The following is a 22,826-nucleotide window of genomic DNA, read 5'->3' as shown; positions in this document are numbered from 1 at the left end:
CACTCATTACACTAGTTCCTTAAAGCACACAGTTTCACCCAGATTATTGTCCATCAAGAGAGATTTACTCCCCTGACTAGAAAAGTTTCCTTGGCTGAGATATTATCAGTGGAACCTGTTCCGTTAATCCCCATACGACACAGGGTGGCAGCAAGACAAACTGGATTACACAGGAAAGCAGCCCAACCAATGCAGCAGAACAAATTCTATGGTGGAACTAATTCAGGAGCAGTGGGAACTGTCTGTACAGGAATAAGTAACCTTGGCAAGCTGAAGGAAACAGCAAAAAGAATAGGTATCTTACATTATGTCTCATTACCAACAATACACCCGCCGCTAGCAAAAAAAAAAAAAGTGATCAGACAGTGTAGCAGCTACCTGAAAAAAGCAGCACTCTATTTTACAGGAAACATTAGTATAAACCCCAAAATTTTATTTTCTGCCTCCTTTTTATATTCCAACGCACTCATCCTAGGGCTTAACTACTGTCTGTCTTTGGTCAGTGAGCATGAAGTGCCGGGAATAATCACCACCTCAATATGTTGGCAGTAAGGCACTTACTGTGGCTGCCAACAGGCAGAGCTCGAAGTTGCAGCACTGATTAAAAACCCCCAAAAATTTTAGATGAGGTTTTGGAAAGGACACATCTTTCACAGTCTGGTTTCAACACTCCAGGAAAATGGTTAAGTTTTTTTGAAAAAAAGGGAAGAAAGTACATATTTTGGAGAGGTTCGGGACAACTGTACAAGTCCCCATATCAGCTGGGACAGACGTACAAAGACAGAATGCAGCACTTCATATCTTAGTTTCTTTTATATGAGTCAGTTTCAGACAGAGCCATTCCACCTAAAATTTGTTAATAATTCTCACCAACAGATAAACATATGGGCCTCTCAATAGATTAAAGGACCCAGATAGCATCAATTGTTATAAACTGCATGTAAGAAAGCCTGCTATCCTGCTGTCTTCCTGTGTTTTCCCTATTTCTAAAAACAGAAGATCTTGAACACTTAAGAATACAAACACACACTGAAACTTAGCACGATGCCAAACACGTCAAGTAAAAACTTTTTTTTTTTTTCCTTCGCTGTCTGCCTCCAAAACACAGGCATTTTTCATCTTTGCAGGTTTCCTTTTCATTCTCTCACAAACATTCAGGTCACCTCACTTCAGGTACTGAAATAATGTAATTTAAGTGTAGATCTATGATGCAAAGACAAGAAAATTACATGTTCTCCTAAATACTGTGGCTTTACAATTCAAGCAAAGGACCATATTAAATATACAGACCAGTGCTATTCTTTCCTTATCTGTACACTTTATAAATTATATATGTTAGCATAGTAACATTCATTGTGACTATACTAAGAATGCAGATGATAAAATACAATTTTATCATAGTATGTTTGAACTAGTATAGATAGACAAGGTAAATGCACACTGACAGTACTGTGTAGGCATCTTGTCAGTATCTAATTGGTTACATCCTAAAAGGGCATCTATTCCTTGTGTAAAAAGTTATATACCATGGGTGAAAAGGTTTGTTATAATACTCCTTTAACAGAGGGACATGCAAGAGCTGAGGTTGTCTTTTTCCTGTACTGTGGGTACCAGACACTTTGAATGTAATTAGATTTAAAAAAAGGCAAAGAGACAGGTTTACCTAAAACTCGTAGACTGGCAGAAGATGAAACTGAACCCATATCGTTTGCAGCTATACATGTATAGATACCATCGTCTTCTGCAGTGACGCCAATGATTTTCAGTGAAGCCTCTCCTAAGTCACTGGGAAACACAATGGCATCTGTTAACTTTATATTCATTTTAGAGACTTTAGGCTATGGAAATCAGACAAAGTTAGATTCATACTCTTAATATTTCTTATCCTCTAGCCCCCCTCTCTCTTTGAACAGACATTAGTAACCCTGTCCCTGCCATTTCAGAAGCATCTACCAGAATCTGAGCACTTTGTGTCTATCGAATATCTTGGAATGTCCTACAGACTATTACAAAAACATCCTCACTGACACTCTCTCTCAGCATGTCCCAGGCTCCATTGTGTTTGAAAAATCAAATGCTGCCCCTGTTTCTTCCTGCTTCCTCTACTTCCTTCAGATTATGAGAAGCTGTATCAAGACAACCATCCATCATCGTTCTTTCTGAAAGTTTAGTTTCCATCCCTGACTCCCAGCATACTGAAGCTGATCTAACATACTTTCAGAGCATTCATCCCTTGTAAGAGAGGGCTTCCCCTTCAATACAAAAGGCACACCTCACCACAACTTTGGAGACCTCAGAATCTGGGAGAATGAGGATGGGAGGAAACTAGAAAGGGCTTAAGTTTTCCCTCTGCTCCACGGCAGAGACAGCAATAAGCTATGTAAGACCACAGGAGAAAGATTCTGCAGACTCCTCCTTATAATCTTTCTCATTGCTCTACCACCCTTTTTGTTTCATGTGTCTTTAAATGTCTACTTAAATCTTCCTCTGTGCAATTAACTTCTAGTACTTTTTTGACCACCTGCCAGGGACATGAACAACAGATAATTTTATTTGCAAAAGTCTCTTACAAATGCGAATACTTGGAAAGTACTCCCTACACTTTTCACCTCTAGGCTCAAAACAACCCTAATATTGTGTTATTCTTTCACAATAAGGCATATTTTCAAGATTTTCTATCATTCTTATTGCTTTCCTTTGGATTCATCCCAGTTACAGCAAGTCATTTGACTGACTGAATGAAAAACTATTCACCATGGCCTTCACCACACCATTCATTTCAGGAAAAAAAATGAATGTGCATTTTAGGAACACAGGAAGATGTCCACTACCCCCACCCCAAGCTCAAAGAACATTTCATGATTATTATTTCTAAAAATCTGTTATCCACAGCCAACATGATTTACTGGATATAATTTTATAACAGTAATGAATCACAGTGAATTAAACATAGCAAATCTAACTCTTACTCATCTCACAACAGTTCTGGATGCAGTAGCAAAGTTGCCACTATGCCTCTGTCTCCCCATAAAAAATTATACACAGTGGGAAGGAAAAAGTAGCAGCAGCAGGAGGTAAAAAAGAACAGTACAACATGTCATCAAGTTTGCAGGTAAGTTGGGCTATACCACACAACTTCTAAGATGATGGCATATGCTTCTATTAGTGAGAAAGTTTTCACAAAAACCCCTTTGTTCTGAATTGAAAGCATAATTTTTTCACACTGAAGTTACTCATTAAACATTTTGTGTATATAAAAGAATGCTTTTTCAGAAAAAAACCATGCAGTTTCACATTCCAAAAAACAGCAATTTTTCTTACTAATCAGGTGTTTGAGCTACCAGTTAGTCTGTTAAGTTCTACCATAGCAAAGCTAAAAACAGACAAAAAAATGTTAATTTCTGTGCTTCAACAATGAAGACAGTGACATTGCCACGTCAGTAGGAACCAAAGGCTTTTAATTGCAAAATACTGTTGTGTGACCTGAAAGCAGTAATTTTTCTTCTAAAATGATGGTATGCTACTAATGCAAATAAGGGTTTGGCAGGATGGCTTGTCACAGCACCAGCATGTCCCAGCACACTGTTCTGGTTCAAGCACTAGGTCAGTGTGATGAACCACAATGGCTTCCGCAATAGCTGATCAGAAATACCAGCTGAATTTTCTTTTGTTTTTAAAAATCAACTGAATATGACATTTGGGTACTGCAGCCATACATTGTGTAACTTATACAACATTACCAGAAAAATCTCAGCTGCGAAATATTTCTGTCTGAGGACAAGCCTATCTTTATGCCTCAAAGCCAAAAGCTATCCTGCACCAAATATGAAAATATAACAGTTTCAGCAGATCCTGTTGAACATTACACAAATTACTATACCTGTATGAAATGCTGTGATGACCGTCATTGCTCAGTGTGTTATGATCAGGACCCTTCCAAGTAACTGAAGCCTTGGGGCGACCACAGACTTTACACCTAAGCACGATGGTCTCTCCTGTCTCACATGTTACCTCACTCAATGGTATTATAAACTCTGGGGGAACTGGAAAAAGAAAATTAATGGCATTACGTCAATTGAAATAAATAAACTTGCTTTTCTATTCCCTACACTCTCCCATTTCTGTTAGACAAAGTAGTATGGCACTTTAAATTTCTAAGGTGTATCTATCCCTCCACCCTTGGAGCACATCCATGGTGACACCACTTGCTGGGGCTCTGCAGAACTAGTGAATTTTTCTCTGCATGAACTTGTACACAACACTACTGCTATGCCACAGATAACCCTGAAGCCTACCATGGTGAACCAAACACCCTGTTTATGGCAAGCTGAGTAAAACCCTAGAGTGAAAGTATTTAAGGACTTGCTCAGCTATGCTATCTTTATATCTAGCTAAGTTTGCAAAAGGCAACACAAAACATGTCACTCATCCACTGAGGCACTGTAGTTGTTTCCCTTTCTCACAGGTGAAATTCAAAAAGTTTGGTTCTGTGTATTAAGATAAATACCCAGTTTGACCCCAGTGGGCCACTATCTGATCAGCCTCTGCTGAGGCCTTGAATGTTCTCTAGGGTGCAAGGTTAAAAATGAAGCAGCTTCAACTCCTGGCCTTGTTATTTTGCAAATTCAGCAAGGCCCAACTTTCATGCAGTCTCCATACAGAACATGTCATATAGTCCTTGTGTTTTATGTTGTTTTGGACTTGTCAACAAAAATATGTTCCTTGCATCTTAAAAAATAAATATGACTATTTTATTAACTATCTCCCTTATCCAAAAAGAACCTATGTATATTTTGATAGAAAACACTCAGTTCCTGACATAATTCGTATCGACCAAACTTAAACAAAGTAAATACTGTTATAATCAAATTATATCTACTGCAACTTTTAAAAATTAAAGCAACTTACCATCATAAATGTAATTGGGGTTGAGAAGCTGGAAAGGAGAGATTAGAGAATTAGTGTCCTGATAACCTTATAGTAATTTAAAAAATGGTAGAAAACAAAGCACAGTGATGGGTTGAAGTTAGCTGTACCCACAAAGATCCAAGAAACATCTGAACACTAGAAATTCTGCACCACTCTTTCTGCAGTATTCTTATGCTGCATCATGCTTTCAGGCTCAAAGATTGTATCTTCCTGTTTTCAGACTGCGCAAACACTGTGCATTAAAACCACTGTTGCCTCTAATTCCTTCATGTGAAATTCTGATGGAAGCTACTTTTAAAGAAATCCCAAGAGAACTTCCTTTGGAAACTACTACATCTTTGTAACGCTTACCTTTACAGAAACCTTGTTGGCAAGTCCTTCTCGGGATTTGCGGTAACCATTTTCTAGCTTGCCTTCCCTTTTGCCGTCTTTATCTTTTTTCTCAGATTTCTTCCTTAAACGGAGTGCTGTGTGCCAAGACGTTGACTTCCTGAATACAGAACATGAAACTTCGTTCAATTTTTTTCAACTCCAGGTTATGTGTTATACTCTCTAGTTTCAAACAGCATTGGAAGAGTATGTCAAAATGTTATTTCATTGTATTAAAGTATACTGAAATGAAAGACATTAAATATGCCATAAGAGATGCTACCCTTGGTTAAAACTAATCAAGCTAGTAAGATTAGTCTGTAGTTCAGTATTCCTTGAAATCATTGCTCGAATGGTAAACTTTCTCTATGAAAATACAAGCTGTCAATAAAACTTAGCAATGATCAGTACAAAATCTGTATCAAATACAGAAGGTTTACATAAAGTTTTAGTGCTGAGAACTTTGATGTAATTTCTCCCATTGCAGATCTGAGAGAGATCTTCCTAGCACAACCAGTCATTTTCAATAGGTTTGTGGCTCAAAGCAGAGGTCTAGAACTCTGAAATCTGATTTCCCTGGGAACAAACATTCCCTGACTTTTCCTAAACAAAGGTGTCTAGCCTGATAACTAATTCTCTTACATAAATCGGTAACTACTGCTGATCTTAGATCAGGTATTCTTTCATCATCTTCTCCCAGGAGATTGCACACGCACTACTACAGCTTTTTAATAAAGAGTACGTGCTTCTGGGTTCGTTCTTACTAGCTCGTATTTTGAAGTTTGCTAAGGGACCTCATGAGCACCCGTTCTGCTTGATCATGTATTTCTCAAAGATCACATCAACTTTTGGTTTAAAAGGTTAAAGGCCTTGTGTAAATTGCAAGTTTTTCTTCCTCCTCCCCTTCTACACACACCCAGGCACTCACTTGATGGTTCCATCAGGGTTGTCAATGATGACTGCACTGGTATGCCCCAAGACATAGCCGGGAATCCAGCCCTCAGCTGCGGGGCACTGATCAGTGGCGGCTCTGAACACCAAAAACATGTTCTGTTGGTTGCTGGCTAGAATCTGCACGACCTCTCCTTGGTAGACATTTATCTCATCCTCCTTCACTGCCGTGTAATCGTGTGTCACCAGCATGGTGGAGATATTGCTACTGCTGCTACTTTCACTCTGCAGGTGTCAATTGGAAGCAGAAAGAGGGGGGGAGGGAAAGAATCAAGTTTAATGTTCATGAAGAAGACAGGCTGTTCTTGGCCTGCTACATTACCTGCATAATCCATATAACTTAAGATGTAGTCAAAGAAAAGAGCTACAATTTCTCTTTCAAAGCTGCCTGTGTCTATCTTGTACAAATTAGTTTGATCTTTGAATACCTTCATGTACAGCTGCTGCAGAAATTTATTTCCATTACTTTAACTCAAGATTACTTCCTTTAACTAAGAGTCAGTTTATAGATAGTTCTCAACTGGTCTTCCTTTCAAGCTCAGACATAACCTTGCATCTTTATCAGGCAACAGAACTACAGTACAGCATGTAGGACAGTTTTTCATAGTGTTACAGGTGCAGTTTCAAAATCATAATCATTACCTCGAACACTGGGAATTCCAACAGCAGAAAAAACATAGTTTTTCCTAGCATTATTTGTCAGTTCTCAGACACCAGCATTCTGCACACAAAACATGACAAGGTACAAAAGAACAAAATAGGCTTTTGACAGTATGTCTCAAAACCACAAGGCTTGTCCCTGGTTGAATCTGTATGATCACGTTTATGCATTTAAATGCACAGGATGAGGTAAATTACTGAAATAAGAAATTATTCATTTCTTGGGCAAAATAGATCCACTGAACTATGAGAATAAAGCTGGAAATCTCACTTCTAACTGATTAGTGACTATGACAGCTGAGTGTTGTTAGCTGTTTATCACATACTTTCAACTAGTGTTCACCAATGTTCTTCATTTCCCCACTGAGCATTTGCAGAAAGCTAATTATGGCTGATCAGGTGTACATTAAAAGTCATACTACTTTTCAGAACAAAAAGCCTTCTCCTAGCCATGAATACACCCGCAGTTATTATTTTTTAAAAGTAAGAATAATTTTGTCCATTTGTGTGCATTTCTCATACGAGGTTGAATAAATGGAAATGTGAAATCTATTATCAGACTGTGCAACCTATTCTCTGAAATAAGTTATCTCCTTCTTGAAACAAGTTAAAAACAAAGTGGATGGACTATTAATGATGTGGGATGAGGTGTGTATGTGTGTGTGCCTGTCCTTTGTCTCTGTTCTTACTTCAAACTGTTTCAGGTAACTACCAGTCAGGGCTCACTATTGCTTAGTAGTAGCTGAGTTGAAGAAGGAAATCAGTACCCAGCTGGAGAGCGTAACCACATGTTAGCACCATGTATGTGCTAGCACCAAGTGGAAAGCCTGACACACAGGATTAAAACAGTGTCATCTTTTTTCTCAAAACTGTCAAATATTTCTCCCCTCAGTGTTGAGGGGATGCAGCAGGGGTCAGTGGACAGCATGGTACACTGGGAGCCCCAAAAATGACACTGTCTTCCAATCTGCTTGTTCAAGGCCAAGTCACTCCATCTCTCGGTGCCTGTGCTTCCCCATGAGTGCTTTGGCTGAGAAACCAAGACATTTGGAAAGGAACAGTGTCAGATTACTCATTCATAGCATGTTCAGCGAACTGATGCTTAGGTTTCCAGTGAATCTGTACATTTTATTCTAGCTGGACTAGTTTGTTCAACTGGATGGTTCAAGTCCATTCTGTCTTTCTTCCCCCTATTAGGATGATGAAGCAAATGCTACCACAGAGAGGAAGACCTCATCCTGGATTACACCTCTACTAAAGGATATTTACGTTAATTCAAGATGCTGTATTTCCAGTGGGAGAACTCATTTCGTCTGGCTTAGAGGACTGTCTGGATGGTCTTTTGTATTAGCAAGCCCCTTCCATGATTCAGGCAAACCAGGAATAGTAGAACCAAAAAACCAGTCTCATTTTCAGTCATTTTTGTTAAATTAAGATTATAACTTCCTGGATTCTTTTAGCTATATGAAAAAGAATTCTATTCAGAGAAAGCTGCTTATGTTAACTCCTTCTGTTACAGGGGCAGATGAAGTGAAGGCTGAAGCTGAGAAACCAACCTAAGCTCCAAACCTTGTCCCGCACACTATTCCTGAACATACTGTTTCTTAGCATGCAGCAGAATTTGTATAACTACAGGACTGACCTTCCTGAAACATAACACTGCTTTTTAATAGTTAAGTCTTGACGGATCACATTAAACTCTGAATATTTCTTATTTTCAACAAGGACAGGTAAATCTGTTAAATAAACAAGTGTCCGGTAACTACTAAGTGACAAACATTCTTGTGAATTTGTTTATATCAAAATTTACTGTCACCACAGAGATAGCCTTTTCTCTTGCCTTGCAAGGAAGTCATTATTCTTGCACAGTTAATGCTTTTCTACTGCAAGTTCTGCAGTTCCTCTAGAGAATTTACAATCAAAATGTAAAAAACTCCTCCCGTATTCCTGAAATACTAGCAAAACCAATTCTTTTTTCTTCTTCTTAGAAGTAACTTTTCCATAAGTAACCTTAACCATATGTGCACGTAAATGCACACACACAAATGGTTAAATCAATATAAACCTACACAACCCATTTTTTCTAGCCTGTTGAATGTGGTGTGGAATCCTGCTAAAGTATGGTCTAGAAATGAGGTTATAAATGAAGAATTATGACTCATCTCAATTACCAAACTAAAAGAAACATAGTTGTGAAGAAGACAGCATGCATTCAGATATTATGTATTCAGTAAGATAAAAAAAGCAATGGTGTCTTTGCTGAGATAGTATCAAAATTCAAATGTTTTGAAAACTCAGTGCCATCCCATCTCCCCCCCTCTCTTTTTTTAATGGAATGACATCAATTAATAGCATGCAAGTCTTCTCTGCATACAAAAAGTACCACCATCTTGATTCACAGTAACTGCAAAATACTCAAATTATCCCAGAGATTATATTATCATCACATTTTGCTAGACTGAAGATAAACACAAGACAGAGCTAAAACAAATGAAAAGCTGAAGGAAGATTGGGATAAAAATACAATACATGCAAAGCATATTTTTTTCTTCTGAAGCTATTATAAAAGTAAATGTAAGAACTAAGAAGTCAAGAAAGCTCTGTGTGTTAAACAGTTCTATAAAGAAATGCATGCATTTAAAAAAGGTCTGGCAAGTTAGGTGATTTGCAAAATTGGTATTGCATACTATTTGTGAGAGAGTGGAAAAACAAACATTTGTGAACACAACACTTAGTGAGAGAAAAATCAAATGTGAGTTTAAAAAGAAAGGCACCATAGCCTGCCTACCATATCCATGGCAAGTGCCTTGAAATTTTTGCTTTATATTTGCACATGCCCCTGTGGTTGCTGTGTTGCATTTCTTGGTGGACGTTATTACAGAGAATGTGGATTCTGTTGATACCCCAGCTTCCTGCACAAACACACCAAGTGCATGCTAAAAGGTTGAATCTCCAGATGTCCTAAACCAGTTCTTCTTACAAAGCAGAAAAGACAAGTGGAGCCACTATTTGTTTTGGTCGTAGTAGAAGGAAGATTATTTTAGCAAGTTTTGTTGGCCTATTTTGAGTGGATTGCAGGAAGCTTTCTTGATCAGACACAGGATTTAGAAAGAGAATGTTGTACATCAACTAAGGCTGAAAGGAGAGGGGGAAAAAAAATTAATAAAAAATAAAAATCAAGTAGCCCAGGGAATGTACTGTAGATATCTCCACGAAGTTAAAACTCAACAGGACAATGGTGGCGGATTTGTGCGTGAAAGCGAAAAAAGCCCCAAGGCAATCTGCCAAAATGTCGAAGTCAGATTTAAGTGCTGGCTGCAATGCATACCCCGAGGTGCTCTGGCTGCCACAATTCAGCATGTTAATTATGTGCCTTCAAATTAGAGACGAAAAAAGCAAGGAGAGCAAGTTAGTAAGTATCAGCCTAGTGATCTATGTTTTCAGCAGAGGCAGAAATTGCACCTAATGTTAGCAGTTGCTTTTGTGCCTGTATACATATCCACGTATGTATGTATACATACACAGAGAAGTAGTAGAGAATTTTTTTTTTTTAATGTGCAGAAGATATTTGAACAGTTGATTATTTCAGAGCAGTACAGCACTGGAGAGCCAGAAGTTAGTACGGAGAGTGATGGTAATGCACAGAAAGGGAGCACGGGAAGGTTTTAGAAGAGCTCGCAGGACAGAGGTGCTCCGCTCTTACCCCATTACTCTGGGTGGAGTGAACTGACTGCTCGCTGGTCGAGGAGCATGTGCTCATGCGGTCTGTGTCCTTGCTGTGTGAAGAGTGGCGGTGGACCTGCCGCTGGAGGGAGTCATTGTCCCCAGGGAAAGTGAAGGAGCCAGGGCGGCTGGCAGGGGATGCTGGGATGGAGCTCCAAAAGGAGCCCTTCTGCAGGGGGCTGCTGGGTGGAAAGGTTTCTTTGCCAAAAGGAGAAGGGAAAGTCGTGGAGAGAGGAGAGTTCATTGGTGAGATGGCTCCTGGCCTTGGCTTCCCAAGCGTCAGTGATCCTACGCTGTTTCTTGATCGACTGTCCTCTGAGCTTCCACGTGAGTCTTTCTGGGCTCCATCAGCTGAGCCAGAAATGTTTCCTGCTGTCTTCCTGGGACTTTCAATAACTTTCATCTTGGGAATCTGCTCAGCTTCCCTCTGAGGACCATCCGGTTCTGCATTGGGAGGGTGCCTGTCTGGCTGGCTCAGGCCAGTTTCTAAGGAGGTGTTGTAGTGTGGCAGGGAGAGATTGTGAATGGACATACCTGACATCTTGTCTGCCTCTGCTTGGGCCGAGGCTGCAGAGGAGACCAGGACTGGGGAATGGTGTCTGACAGGCTGGGGGATCCGGGATGGCCGGCTACGGCTGGAGCTGGGGATGCCACTACAGCTGCTGGGGCCGCTGCTGTTACCACTGCTGCTCCCGCTGCCGCCTCCACCACCGCTGTGGTTCCTCTGGTACTCGATTGGGGACGTCAAGGCTGCAATGGGAGTGGGAGGGGACGTGATCGTGGAGAGAAGGGCAGGAAAGGGAATAGGAACAGTTTAAAACAGACATGTTTACCGGCAAAAGGGGAGTGCTGTTCAAATAAGATAAATTCCCTTAAGCAATGCCGGTCGTGCCTCAAGTCACTTTTCTGCATCACACCTTCATGACCTGCTATATGTACCTCTATTAAAGATGAAAAATCTGAAACCAGGCAGAAATGTTTTCCTCTAGGATCACATTGTCAGTCAGCAGCCAAACTGGGAAAAAACAAGTGTGACTTCTAATTCTCAGCTTGTTGTTCTGTTCATTACAACTCTTTAAACAAAAGAGGGCAACAATCGATGGAGAGAACCTTATAGTGTCACAGCAGACACTACCATCTTCTACTTTTCTCCTGCAGAATCTGAATGTTGTTGTCACAGTAAGATGTGACAACAATGGCTACCAAAATAACACAAGCAAAACATATTCTGAACAGATACTTAAAATTCCACTTGGGTTTAGCCTTTAAAGGCTTGCATTTGCTTAAGAGGGGTACATAAGCTCTCCACCTCAACGGATGGTGCCAATCTTGATTCACTCCCACAAAACATTTGGAAAATTTCACCAAGAGAACACCATGTAAACTCAGACTACCATTCTTATAATAAATACTAGCATCTGTTCTGAAGCAGAAATGCAGCACATATCCCCAACTGTTCTGTATTAGCTCAGGAAAAAGGAGACTTGCAAAACATTTCAAAGCCAAGAAACAACAGATGAGAGAGAAGTCATTCAATTATGAAGTTTCAGTGAGAGGAAATAATTTACCATTTAAAAAGTTGCGCTGGTTTTCCAAAATTTGGTTGATTTCGTGGATCCATAACTGGCGGACTCCTGGACTGGCAGAATGCAAAATAAAGGTCTCCGTGACATCGCCCGTTCTTGATGTTAGTGCAAATTTACATGGATCGCTGTCCACATTTTCCTCCAGGGAAAGGCAACTCACCTTCACGAAAAAGAAAAGAGAATTTACTTCATGTATTTTATGAAAACATACCCCTAAAATCTCTTACTTAGGAACTCAGAGTCAGATCTTCAAATGATGACCATTCTTTCCTTCTGTATAATAATACCATGAAATGAAGGATTAATGTACAGTTTACTGACACACGGTGCCTGAACAATCTCCAGCCGGTCAGTATGCCCCACCATCCCTTACGCTCCCTTTTTGTTATTTAGAATGCTGAGCCTGCTATGGAGGTCTACCACTGGCCCACACCAAAGGCTACTGCTGCAGATACAGCAATGCCTTGGAACAGGCTATCCAGTCAGTGCTAAACAGGATGCTCAGGTGGCAGGTGGAGCACCAAGGTGAATTAAGGGAAGCAGGGTTCACCTAAAACACTTCATGAGGAGGGCTGGTGGGCCCTAATACCATCAGGCTTTGTTTCAGAGAAAGCTTGAAGTGGGCGTAAACGCTTTTTGTTTGAGGAACAGCTGACATATCTAAGAAGGTGGCACTACTTACAAATATTACCTACACGTTTGGACTGATTTCAGCTGAAACTCAGAAGAACGGATACATTAATAAAGAGTTATTATCTTTATTTGCAATGACTTTGCAATGTGGTGTACACACAGCAGAGCTGAAGACTTAACTCTTTGTGAATGTCCAGCTTTGTACAAGAACACCTGTTTTGCTATGCTTCATGTGGGAAGCATCAGAGTATGGGAATCCAAAGATTTCCATTTATTACCAGAATGAGCACAATCAGATAGGAAGTAATTTCAGGAAATGACTGACACCTCATTGTGCTTTATGATTGCACATCTAGATGTCACTAGTGACTCCACACTGAATCAGAAACTGTTACCTTAGCAGAGTTTGTGCAGGGGACGCAAAGACTCACACACAACAGTTACCTTGATACTGTTTTTAAACAAGAATCCGGGCATGGAGAAACCTTTCTTTTTATCTAGCAGCTCACTGAAAATGACTATCTGCTCAAACAGGAAGACCCGTCTCTCCTTGCAGCGTGGCAGAAGTCCTGTGTCCTGGTCTGTAACCAAGAATGTGTCCTGGAGCAGGAGCTTACCCTGGGCTACAATTTTACCCTAAACACAGAGGCAAGCAGAAACACATTTAGTGCAGTTCTTCCTTTCTTTCCCCAATCAACCTTTCTGAGCAGATGCTAATGCGCAAATAGCTTTGTATACTTTCCAGTTTCTGAGTGTCATTGATCCTCCCATACACATGACATTCTTGTGCCCTTTCTCAAAAAACAAGCATCATCAAGAAAAAAAACCCCAAAAATGCACTCCACTCTTTTCAATTCCTACTGCAGTTTGAGGCTTGTAACACTATGGCTTTTATCACTCTATTCTCAGTAACTCCCACAGTAACCCATATATTCTTCCAATGCCTTCCAGGGTGCCGAAAAGGGGAAGAATTCAAGCTCATACCTGCATCACAGCGCAGAAAGGGTTTTTTGCAAGTAGAACATGTGACTATGGTCTGGCTGATGCATACTGCTTCAACAGCCAATTTCCATCTCTATAGACTTGGCAAAACATGGAGAAGGGCTACAGTTGCCTCAGGTACTTTACTGACCTTAGCAACTCCTCCTTTGTCTACGCTACTGAAGTCAGGTCTGTTCACCAGCTGATAACTGATTACTTCACTATTTTGCAAGTCATTAGTCAATAAGGGTACTGTAATAACACCAGTGCTTCCTAGATTTTGCAGAAGGACTTACCTAGCTTGACTGACACAACAGGTAAGGTTTCCCAGGAAAAAGTCTATGGCAGGGCTAAGACTTGATTTTTCATTCACTGCTTTTTTCACCAGCTAACCAGTTAGTGAAGGAGCACCCAACCTCATTTTTCCCCACAACATTAATGGTTAACTTCTAGAGAACCTGACAGAAAATCTAAGCAAAACTCCAGCCAACTTACATCAAATCCTTGCAGGCGGCCAACATTCATCATGTCATTACACCGTTTTGGTACTATACACATGACCTCTACAGCTCTCTGTTCAAGACAAATAAAAAGTCAAAGCTTTATTTTCCAAATGAGTTAGCAGCATAAAATTTTGTTTCATTTGCTATGGTTGTTTTAGAACAGAAATGTGAAAATTATATAATCGCATTATCAAGAAGATCAGAAAAGGAAAGTGACTCTGTCAAAAAAAGAGAAGTTCAGAGTAAAGACCATTCAAATTACTAAGAGAAAATGTCTCAAGTACCTCTAGTTCTGTTGTGTCAAGATTAGCTTTTTTAGAATATTTGAGGAAGTCCTGAAAAAATAAAAAAAACAATAAGATGAGTTCTTTTCTCATTAATCAGCAAAGAGAAATCTTACATCTGAGTTTGCCATCCTCTGTCAGCGAATGACAGACTGCAGAAGAATCATGGAAAAATTTTCTTTTTTAAAGCTTCTTGCTGCAGTGCTTTCCCGCTCTTATATCTTAAGATTTATTCACTATTTTGATTTAGCTCATATAAGAACATCTATTAAGGCAATGACCTCTGCCATACACAGGGTTGCTCTTCAGTAAACATGTATGTGATATTGAAACGGTTGCAGATGTAGATGGAAATATTGAGATGAGTCCCAACAACTCATATCACATTTACATCTGGAAACAGTTGGGAGATCCCTCTCTCCTTCATATGACATTGGTACAAATTCTAAACATTTCCATGTCACTGACTTGAGTTCATTTGGTTGTTAATTGTTAAAAGAAAAAGCAAAATTCTGACCAAGCTATTTACTGTAATTTTTAAAGCTATCTGAATATGCTCAGAAAATAATCATATGACATTGCTTACAAATCTGGGTTCTGTTTGGGAGGAGGGTAGAAAAGCATCAGCAATATTTAAAAAAGAATATATATCCATTAAGACATATATTAAATCATTCATTTCAACATCACTTTACCTTTAGTAACAGCTGGTATTTCATAATTCTCTGCACAGGTTTTATTAGCAAGTCCGTGAGCTGAAGTCTATGGCCCAGGCGTTGCTTTAGATCCTGAGGGTTGTAAAACAAACACTTTTTTGTTCGTTCAGTTAGAAACAACTTTGTTTTGTTGAGTTAGAAACACAGCAGGATATATCACTATTAATGGCTATCAGAGCAGAAACTGGCAAAAGTCAGAGCAGAATCTAACCTTCAGTTAGCAAAAGCTGGAATCCTTCCCCTTATCTGTATCAGCTTTGTTTCCAAAGTATTCCCTCTTCCATATCTTTTTTTGAAAAGATTGCATAGTGAAATGTCATTTTTCAATCACAGGTTGTATATAGTCTATTTTCAACAGTGATCTTTGCTCTTCCAAAACTGCCACTTCATATAATATGCACTGTTAAGTGCCCGGGCTAGGGCTAGTAAGGAAGAGACTCTACTGATTAATTAACATCTCACATCTAAACTTCAGTTTTGTTCCCCGAGAGATTCATACACCTCTAGGAGGCTGTATCAGGCTTGAGAAATCAGAACAGAAATGGCAAGAAATTATAACTGAAAACAGTAACAACAGTATGTGCTGCCTTTTTTGGGGGGAGTAGGGTTTTTTGTTTGTTTGGGTTTTTTTGTTTGTTTTGGTCAACAGACCTGATAATGCTTATGATTTGTATACGCCCTTCACCTCACATATATCATATCTCAGGAACTTACCTCAAAAAACGTATCAATGTATTCTGAGACAATGTGCTCAGACTTTGGTTTGTTTTGGCAGTAAACTATGTACATGTGCAACCTTCTCTCCTAGAAGAATAAAGATAGAGAATGATACATCATGATCAAGAAAAAAACATGCCAGATTGAAATGGAGTATTATTTTAAGAAGTACAGCTGTTCAAAAGTATGAACTTAAAAAGGTCTTTTTGAGGAAAAGAAGCAGCTACATATGCAGAAATTACAGATCTGAAAACACATTTATTTGGGAATATCATGATGATTTTAGAACAAGTCAAAAAATTGTCACAGTTATAAATACTCCTGAACAACAGGTGTTTAGAGATGATAGCTCAGCGGGTCTATATACAAAATATATGAAAATGGTAATCTTCTTTTAGCAAGAGCAATGGATGAAGCCTTTGAAATATCATTTTTTTATGTAATTTTAATAATATTATTATTATAATATATTAGAATAATGACCTCCTCCTGTTTAGCTGTACAGAGTAGTTAGGAGAAACCTCTCAAGTCTTCTATTTAGTATTAGCTGTCCTACTGGGAGTTTGAGTGGGGACGTAGGTGATGTAGCCTGGAAATGGTGGCGCTCGCTAGTATTTTTTAACTCTGATTCTGCATTTTGTGCATGTGCTTTTAATACCAAGGCAACAACAAAAAAGAGAGAGAGCATAACTTCAGCCTTTAAGATTCATCCTTGATTACTGACCTTGCTGGTTAAGAAATGCAGACATATCATATATGTCTATTACCTACTCCAAAATCTTTCTTATAGTTTTGCTAGGATTGGTTTGCCATTAGAGGCTTTGCTGCTCAGAGACTTATGGAGTACTGACCAGTGAAGACAAGGAAGAAATTAGATGGAAATTAAAAAGGACACAAAACACAGATTAAGAGCAGGAACTGAAGAGTCATGTTCTAGCTGATAGTCAGGGTTTTGCTAGCGGGTATTGTAATAGCATCACAGTTTGCCTTTCCATCTGGAGTGGTAAGGGTGCCCTTTCAAAGACAACTCAGTTACAAATATACCAGGAGAAAGTAAAACAGCAATCAGAAACAGAGATACTTCCTCCAGATTTCCCATTTTACCAGTGACAGAATTCTCCCCTCTCCCCATACTTTTTTTTTTTTTTTTTTTTTTTGTTAAATGATCCCTCAGAAATGAAATAGCTCATTCCTCATCATTAGTCCAGGAATTCGGCCTGGCTTCCAGTGTTACTGTTACATTAATGTTTGGTTTTGTGGTCTTTTGTTACCCTGGTATTGACTTCAAACACAGACAACAGGGAAGATCTGAAACCCATTAAACCTGCTTTAATCCATTCTGCCTTCAGTCTTTGCATACTTGTTTCCCTTCTGCTGTTTTGTGTGATTTGCAGTACCTTGAGACCTCCATCTCAAACAGATATTAAATTGTATTTCTATGCAAAGAGACACCAAAATGATCAAGTAGTGGCATGTCTGATGCGTCCTGAATTTTGACATCTAGTTTCTAGACAACTAGTTAATCCAATTTCCTTCTGAAGTGTTATAATATCCACATGTATCACATGGTCATTGCTTTTAATAAATAAATGAAAAGTACAAAAACAGGGACTCATATAAAGCTATAAAGGGTACTGTGTTGGACTAAAATTAAACATAATGAATTTCTGGCACTCTCAGTTCCTTCCCCAAGTGAAAAGGGAGGAATCTCAAGCACTACTCAGTGGGGAGGGATACAGAAGGGGAAAGGATACAGAACTAGAATGCACTGAAACCAGAAAGAAGAATGAGCTTCTTTCCTACTTTTGTTTCCTATGCTCCATGGTACTGCATGGATACCTGGGATTAGAAAGCAGGTATCATATGAAATGACAATTCCCTTGCACAGAACTGGAACTGAATTGAAAAATGGGGCTCTCATTCATATTTCCTCTCCACAGGAAGATACTGGGAACAAAAAAATGGAGCCTTTACTTAGTGTATTTACAAGCTTATAAGCTATCTCTCCATCTCTTACAGTGAAGCATATTTTGCAGCACTTTTTTGACCATGTTGTACCATAGATAATCCTTAATAATCAAACATGTTGGTCAGTAGCAGCAATAGGGGTTTGCCAACAACGACATTTGTGCTTACATGCTTAACAAATAGGGATCCCAGCTTTTCTGGATCTTCAAGGCACTTCTCCAACTCTCCTAAAAAGAAGCTGAACATAAACAGAATAAGTACTTTTTTCTGATAGCACACACTATAGCAACAGGTAATTGCAAGGCAAAGTGTCTTACTAAAAGGTCCACTTTGTGTCCCCTATCAGCAGCTTGGGATATTAACGTACGTCCAAAATGACAATGTTAACAGTGTAATATTTTAAGCTAAATTTAAAAAGAATGCACTGAATCTATGTCAAGATTAAAAATTACTAATGTTCGTAAAATTCTTTAATTTCATATATTGATTGAAACTTTTCTCCTTCCTAGTCTGAATGCCTGAGGTGCTCATACTGCCATGCTAACCTCTAAGAAATTCTTCAGACTGTATTCTTAGAGAAAACATTTTTGAAAACAAAGCCTCAAACAATGTACAAACTTCTGTACATAATACTATCCATACTATAGATTCTCAGTTGAAGCACTTTCTCTATATAAGCATCCTTGTTTAAAGCAAACCTTCATACCAACATTTGTAAGCTGAATCTACAATATCTGCAACTCAAAGCACAAGACTAACTGTATTTACCTTGTATCTGAATATTTGAGGAAAAAAAATTTCTTAAAGCCAGTCTAGTATTTTTTGAGTAGAATTGTTCAGCAGATGGTTTTCAAGTTAATACGTACTCTCTGTGCCAGTCATATATCTGGTGAATGTTTCCAAATACAATCTTGTCTTTGCCTTTCATGTCATCAGGTACGCCATCTTCCTTCATAAGTGCCATATAACCCTGCAACAGTCCGAGGAAATTTACTGTGAACATTTTAACTTAAAAAAAGTGAGTTGTGTCTTAATCTCCCTTTTCCCAGAAGCTTTCCAAATTGCCTATGACAACAGCTTGCTTGGGACACAAAACTAAACCAAAACACTGCTCTATAACATAGCATAACAAAGAGCATAGACACAAATTATCACAAACTGGCTTGAGGCTGTCTACACAACACTGCCCAGGGCTACAATGATGAATGCACTCTAGCTAATTTAGCCTGTGTCAACAGACTCAAAAGTATAGAGGAAACTCGTACAGCCCTTCTCCTTATTGTCTGAAGCAGCTGCAATGCTTTGCCAAGTAGGGCTGTTACCAAGTATGTCAGAGCCACAGGACTGGCTTCTGCGCTTCTTTGCTCAGTGTTTCTTATTATTTCAGACATCGACACTAACCCTACACCAAAGTGTGCTGAGGAAAAAAGCAGCCGCACTGCATATGGGACTACACTGCATGGACTACTACTTGCAGTATGAGCAAACCGAACACCGAAAAAACTGAATGTCAATTCTATTAGCAAGCATTCTGGCTGCAATAAAGTTCCTTTTACATTTTCCCATAGTCCTGTCTTCTCTTTTTTGGTATATATATACCCACATCTCACTGTGCAATTCTATCACATAGTTAGAGCTGGGAGTGTTTATAAATTTTGTAATATTCATCCAACTCTGTTCCTTCTATGTTTTCCTAATACTTCTATTCCTAATTAGCAGGTCTGTTTCTAGTTGCAGAGTTTATGTTTTGATGTCTAGCATTTTCACCAGGAATTATTTAGTTAGTTACAAAAACACATCTGTTCATAGCCTTCTAATGCACCCTTTAAATACTGTGAAAAGATTATCACAATGATGATCTTTCTTTCCCCCCTGCCTTAAAACAGAGTTTAAGAATTGAACCCTGTTAGGCTGAAATTCACTGTCATGCTCATTCTCTATACTCTTCCAAACGTATTTTGTTGGTAGCTGAAGACTGAAGGGAGATGTGTGATGTTATCTCATTTTACAGAAGGAGAAACTAGAAAGTCTAAAAGAAGCCTAGCAGTAGGAGAGGAAGCGTCTTTCAAATCCAGGATAGTTGCTCTATATGCTGAGCTACAATGCTTTTTAAAACTTATTTGTGCTAAATAAAACCATCTAGTCTAAGATACCATTAGGCCAGAGGTAGCGATCTTAAAAAATTACGAAGAACTACACTCCTCAGCAGAACAATAAGGTGCACAATAATAGGAAGAAGGGAAAAAGATTTGATGCAATATTTCTAATATGTTAAAAGGTTGCAGGAAGGAAAACTCAGAATACAAACATTAACATTTTCAGTTTGTTTCTGTGTTTTGTTTTGAAAAAAATCGTGATGTTCAAGCTACACAGATAGTCAGTACCACATTTTAAAAAAAAAGAAAAATCAAGAGAATGAAAAACATCATACCTCAACTACGTAGCCCAGATCTCGTACATAATCTCGCTCTGTCTCCACTAACTCCTGTAAGACATAGCTACAATGGAAAGAAAATGGTCAACACGTATTTCATTGAAAAATGAACAGATTCTTGAAGAGGATTAACGGCATACAACCTTTCACACATTTGTGGTCACATATGTTTGATAAGAGCTAAAACAGAAGAATTAATGCACAATCTTTCTAAGCAAGATGCTGCTTTGACTTTGGAACCAGAGCAGGATTGATTCTGTTTATCTAAAGTCAGATGCTTTCTTACATGTGTCATTAAAATTAAACATTTAACTATTGTTTAAGATAAAATGCTATTAAGTCTCTGCTCGGGAGACTCTTCAGTATATGAACTGTTGCTTCTACCCACAGATTTAAATAATCTTGAAACCAGGCATGTTTTTGTTATACCATGGTAACGGTTTACTACTACATAAAGAAATTAAGAGTGCAGTAGTACAGAACAAGGGGAATGACCAGTTTTTTGAAGCCTAATAGCTGTCTGAACATTTAAAGATCAGCATTTTCCTGAATAACTGAGACTGATGCGTGACAGAAGTCAAACACAGGTATGACTATAATTAAAAAAAAAATCACAGGAAATTGAAACTGCAACTACTGTTCGAGAAAAAAAATTTTCTTTGCATAACATGACTACATGCTTGACACTTAACACAAGTCCTCCCCCTTTCAGACTAATGGCTTCTACTGCCAGTTCAAAATGGACATTTTTTAAGCATTTCATTTCTCTCTTCAAAACATTGTAAAATATGGAGTGAAAGATGGTCTTACTGTCGCCTTTTTAAGGAGCTGGACTTCCTTTCTTCCATCTCATCTATGGGTGATGAGGAGGAAAGAAGGGAGTTATCTGAAGGGTTGAAGGATGGACTGCTGCTATCACCTTGATCTACCAACAAGGAACTTGGACGGTCCTCCAGGGCCTGGGAAGGTGTTCAAGACAGACAGCAACAATGATTTAGTTCCCCTTTATTCACAAGACACATTTACATGCAGCTGTATATGGGAACCTATAGGAGATTAATTATTGTAATGTATCTTAGAAAAGGAGATCTCAAGCTTCCAGGAAACCAACCAACAACTTGGCTTTCCAGAACAGATAACCTAACCTTATAGAAGCACATTTTAGTTATGCCAGTCTTTCCTTCGCAGGAAAAGAAAGGAGTTCATTTGGTTTGAGCAGCAAGGGCTAAAACTCAGACGATCCTGCTCACGATGTAAATACTTCTATGACAGAAGCTACACAGATGTGTGCTTATTGCCTGGGATCAAATTATATTTGTCATACTTTAGTTCTAGAATATGCAAGTTACTTTCAATAGTAAATAGGACAGCTTTAAAGGTGATTCTTTGGATGTTACATTTTTTAACACAACAGAAGTGGCATTCTTTGTCAGACATTTTGTTTATCATATTAATTACCCAAAATACTGACTCACTGAAGAAAAGAATAAGTTCTACACTGTCAGTGTTGCTTTTGAGCTTCATGACAGTTCAGATCCCTGTCTCTTCCACCAGATACACTGTCTCCCTTGCATGGACTTCACAGGCTTCTGTTTGTATAAAAGATGGAGAAGGCATGGGAGAAATAATATGATCAAGCTTCTATGAAGTATTTATTGGACTTCTTTAATTCAAGTCCATAATCTTGGATTAAGCTACAGTTATGTATCACATTTTCCTTGCATGTGATACAGACTTTAACGCAAGACACATTTACTTCACTAGGGTGGGGTTCAGCTGTAATCTTTTTTCTTTCCTTACAAAAAGTAAAACCCCAATAATGATATGAGACTGGCCCAAAAACCAGGGGAAGCTGACCCTTGGCTTAAATTGTGAAATGAGAACATTTCCACCAGGGACTATATGCATGGATCATTAAGTTATATCCACTGCTAGGCTGCCTGAAAGACACGTGGACTATTAAACTTTCCATGTACAGAAGACTCTGTTGAATTTTCCCATAGATTACTTCTTATTTACCCTTCTGGTGCAAGAGAAGTAAAAAACAAAGTTAATATTCTAAGAGAGTGAAGTAATTATTTCATGCAGTAATGGAAGTGAAGGGTAAGTTTTTCTGAATGAGGAAATATAAAATAGAAATTAAAATTTTTCATTCTGAAATTCAAAGCTGCTTCAATTTAGAACGAACCAGGGAAATACCAAATGGGGCTGCCATGCTGCAATTCTGTCTAGTTTTCACAGAGGCACTTCTACTAAACCCAACAGGGTCTATGCATTTCAGTCTTAAGCCAGACTTAAAGGTTTTGAGGGAATCACAGAATTGCTGAGGGACTTCTTGAAACCATATAGTCTAATCTCCCTACTCAAACAGG

At 38.7% G+C, this 22,826-nt stretch overlaps 1 protein-coding gene across 4 annotated transcripts in view; it reads right to left on the bottom strand.

Moving 5' to 3' along the window:
* The window catches only part of TRIO (trio Rho guanine nucleotide exchange factor), a 254,994-nt gene that overhangs the window by 6,299 nt on the left and 225,869 nt on the right, over positions 1-22,826 (bottom strand). For 2 of the 4 annotated variants that reach the window (XM_074826110.1, XM_074826120.1), the window contains 16 exons: positions 21,265-21,413; positions 20,452-20,518; positions 18,887-18,990; positions 18,189-18,258; positions 16,050-16,139; positions 15,315-15,407; positions 14,620-14,670; positions 14,328-14,405; positions 13,296-13,487; positions 12,201-12,378; positions 10,613-11,382; positions 6,227-6,474; positions 5,281-5,419; positions 4,909-4,936; positions 3,881-4,043; positions 1,664-1,785 (listed from right to left, as the gene is read on the bottom strand). In XM_074826110.1, the coding sequence (XP_074682211.1) occupies positions 1,664-1,785; positions 3,881-4,043; positions 4,909-4,936; positions 5,281-5,419; positions 6,227-6,474; positions 10,613-11,382; positions 12,201-12,378; positions 13,296-13,487; positions 14,328-14,405; positions 14,620-14,670; positions 15,315-15,407; positions 16,050-16,139; positions 18,189-18,258; positions 18,887-18,990; positions 20,452-20,518; positions 21,265-21,413 (2,542 nt within the window). Of the gene's footprint in view, positions 1-1,663; positions 1,786-3,880; positions 4,044-4,908; positions 4,937-5,280; positions 5,420-6,226; positions 6,475-9,703; positions 10,045-10,612; positions 11,383-12,200; positions 12,379-13,295; positions 13,488-14,327; positions 14,406-14,619; positions 14,671-15,314; positions 15,408-16,049; positions 16,140-18,188; positions 18,259-18,886; positions 18,991-20,451; positions 20,519-21,264; positions 21,414-22,826 lie in introns of those variants that run through there. The other 2 variants (XM_074826140.1, XM_074826130.1) reach the window with 2 other exon arrangements.

This window comes from Strix aluco, chromosome 1 (assembly GCF_031877795.1).
Source record: "Strix aluco isolate bStrAlu1 chromosome 1, bStrAlu1.hap1, whole genome shotgun sequence".
NCBI lineage: Eukaryota > Metazoa > Chordata > Aves > Strigiformes > Strigidae > Strix > Strix aluco.
This window is presented reverse-complemented; position numbering and strand designations above follow the sequence as displayed.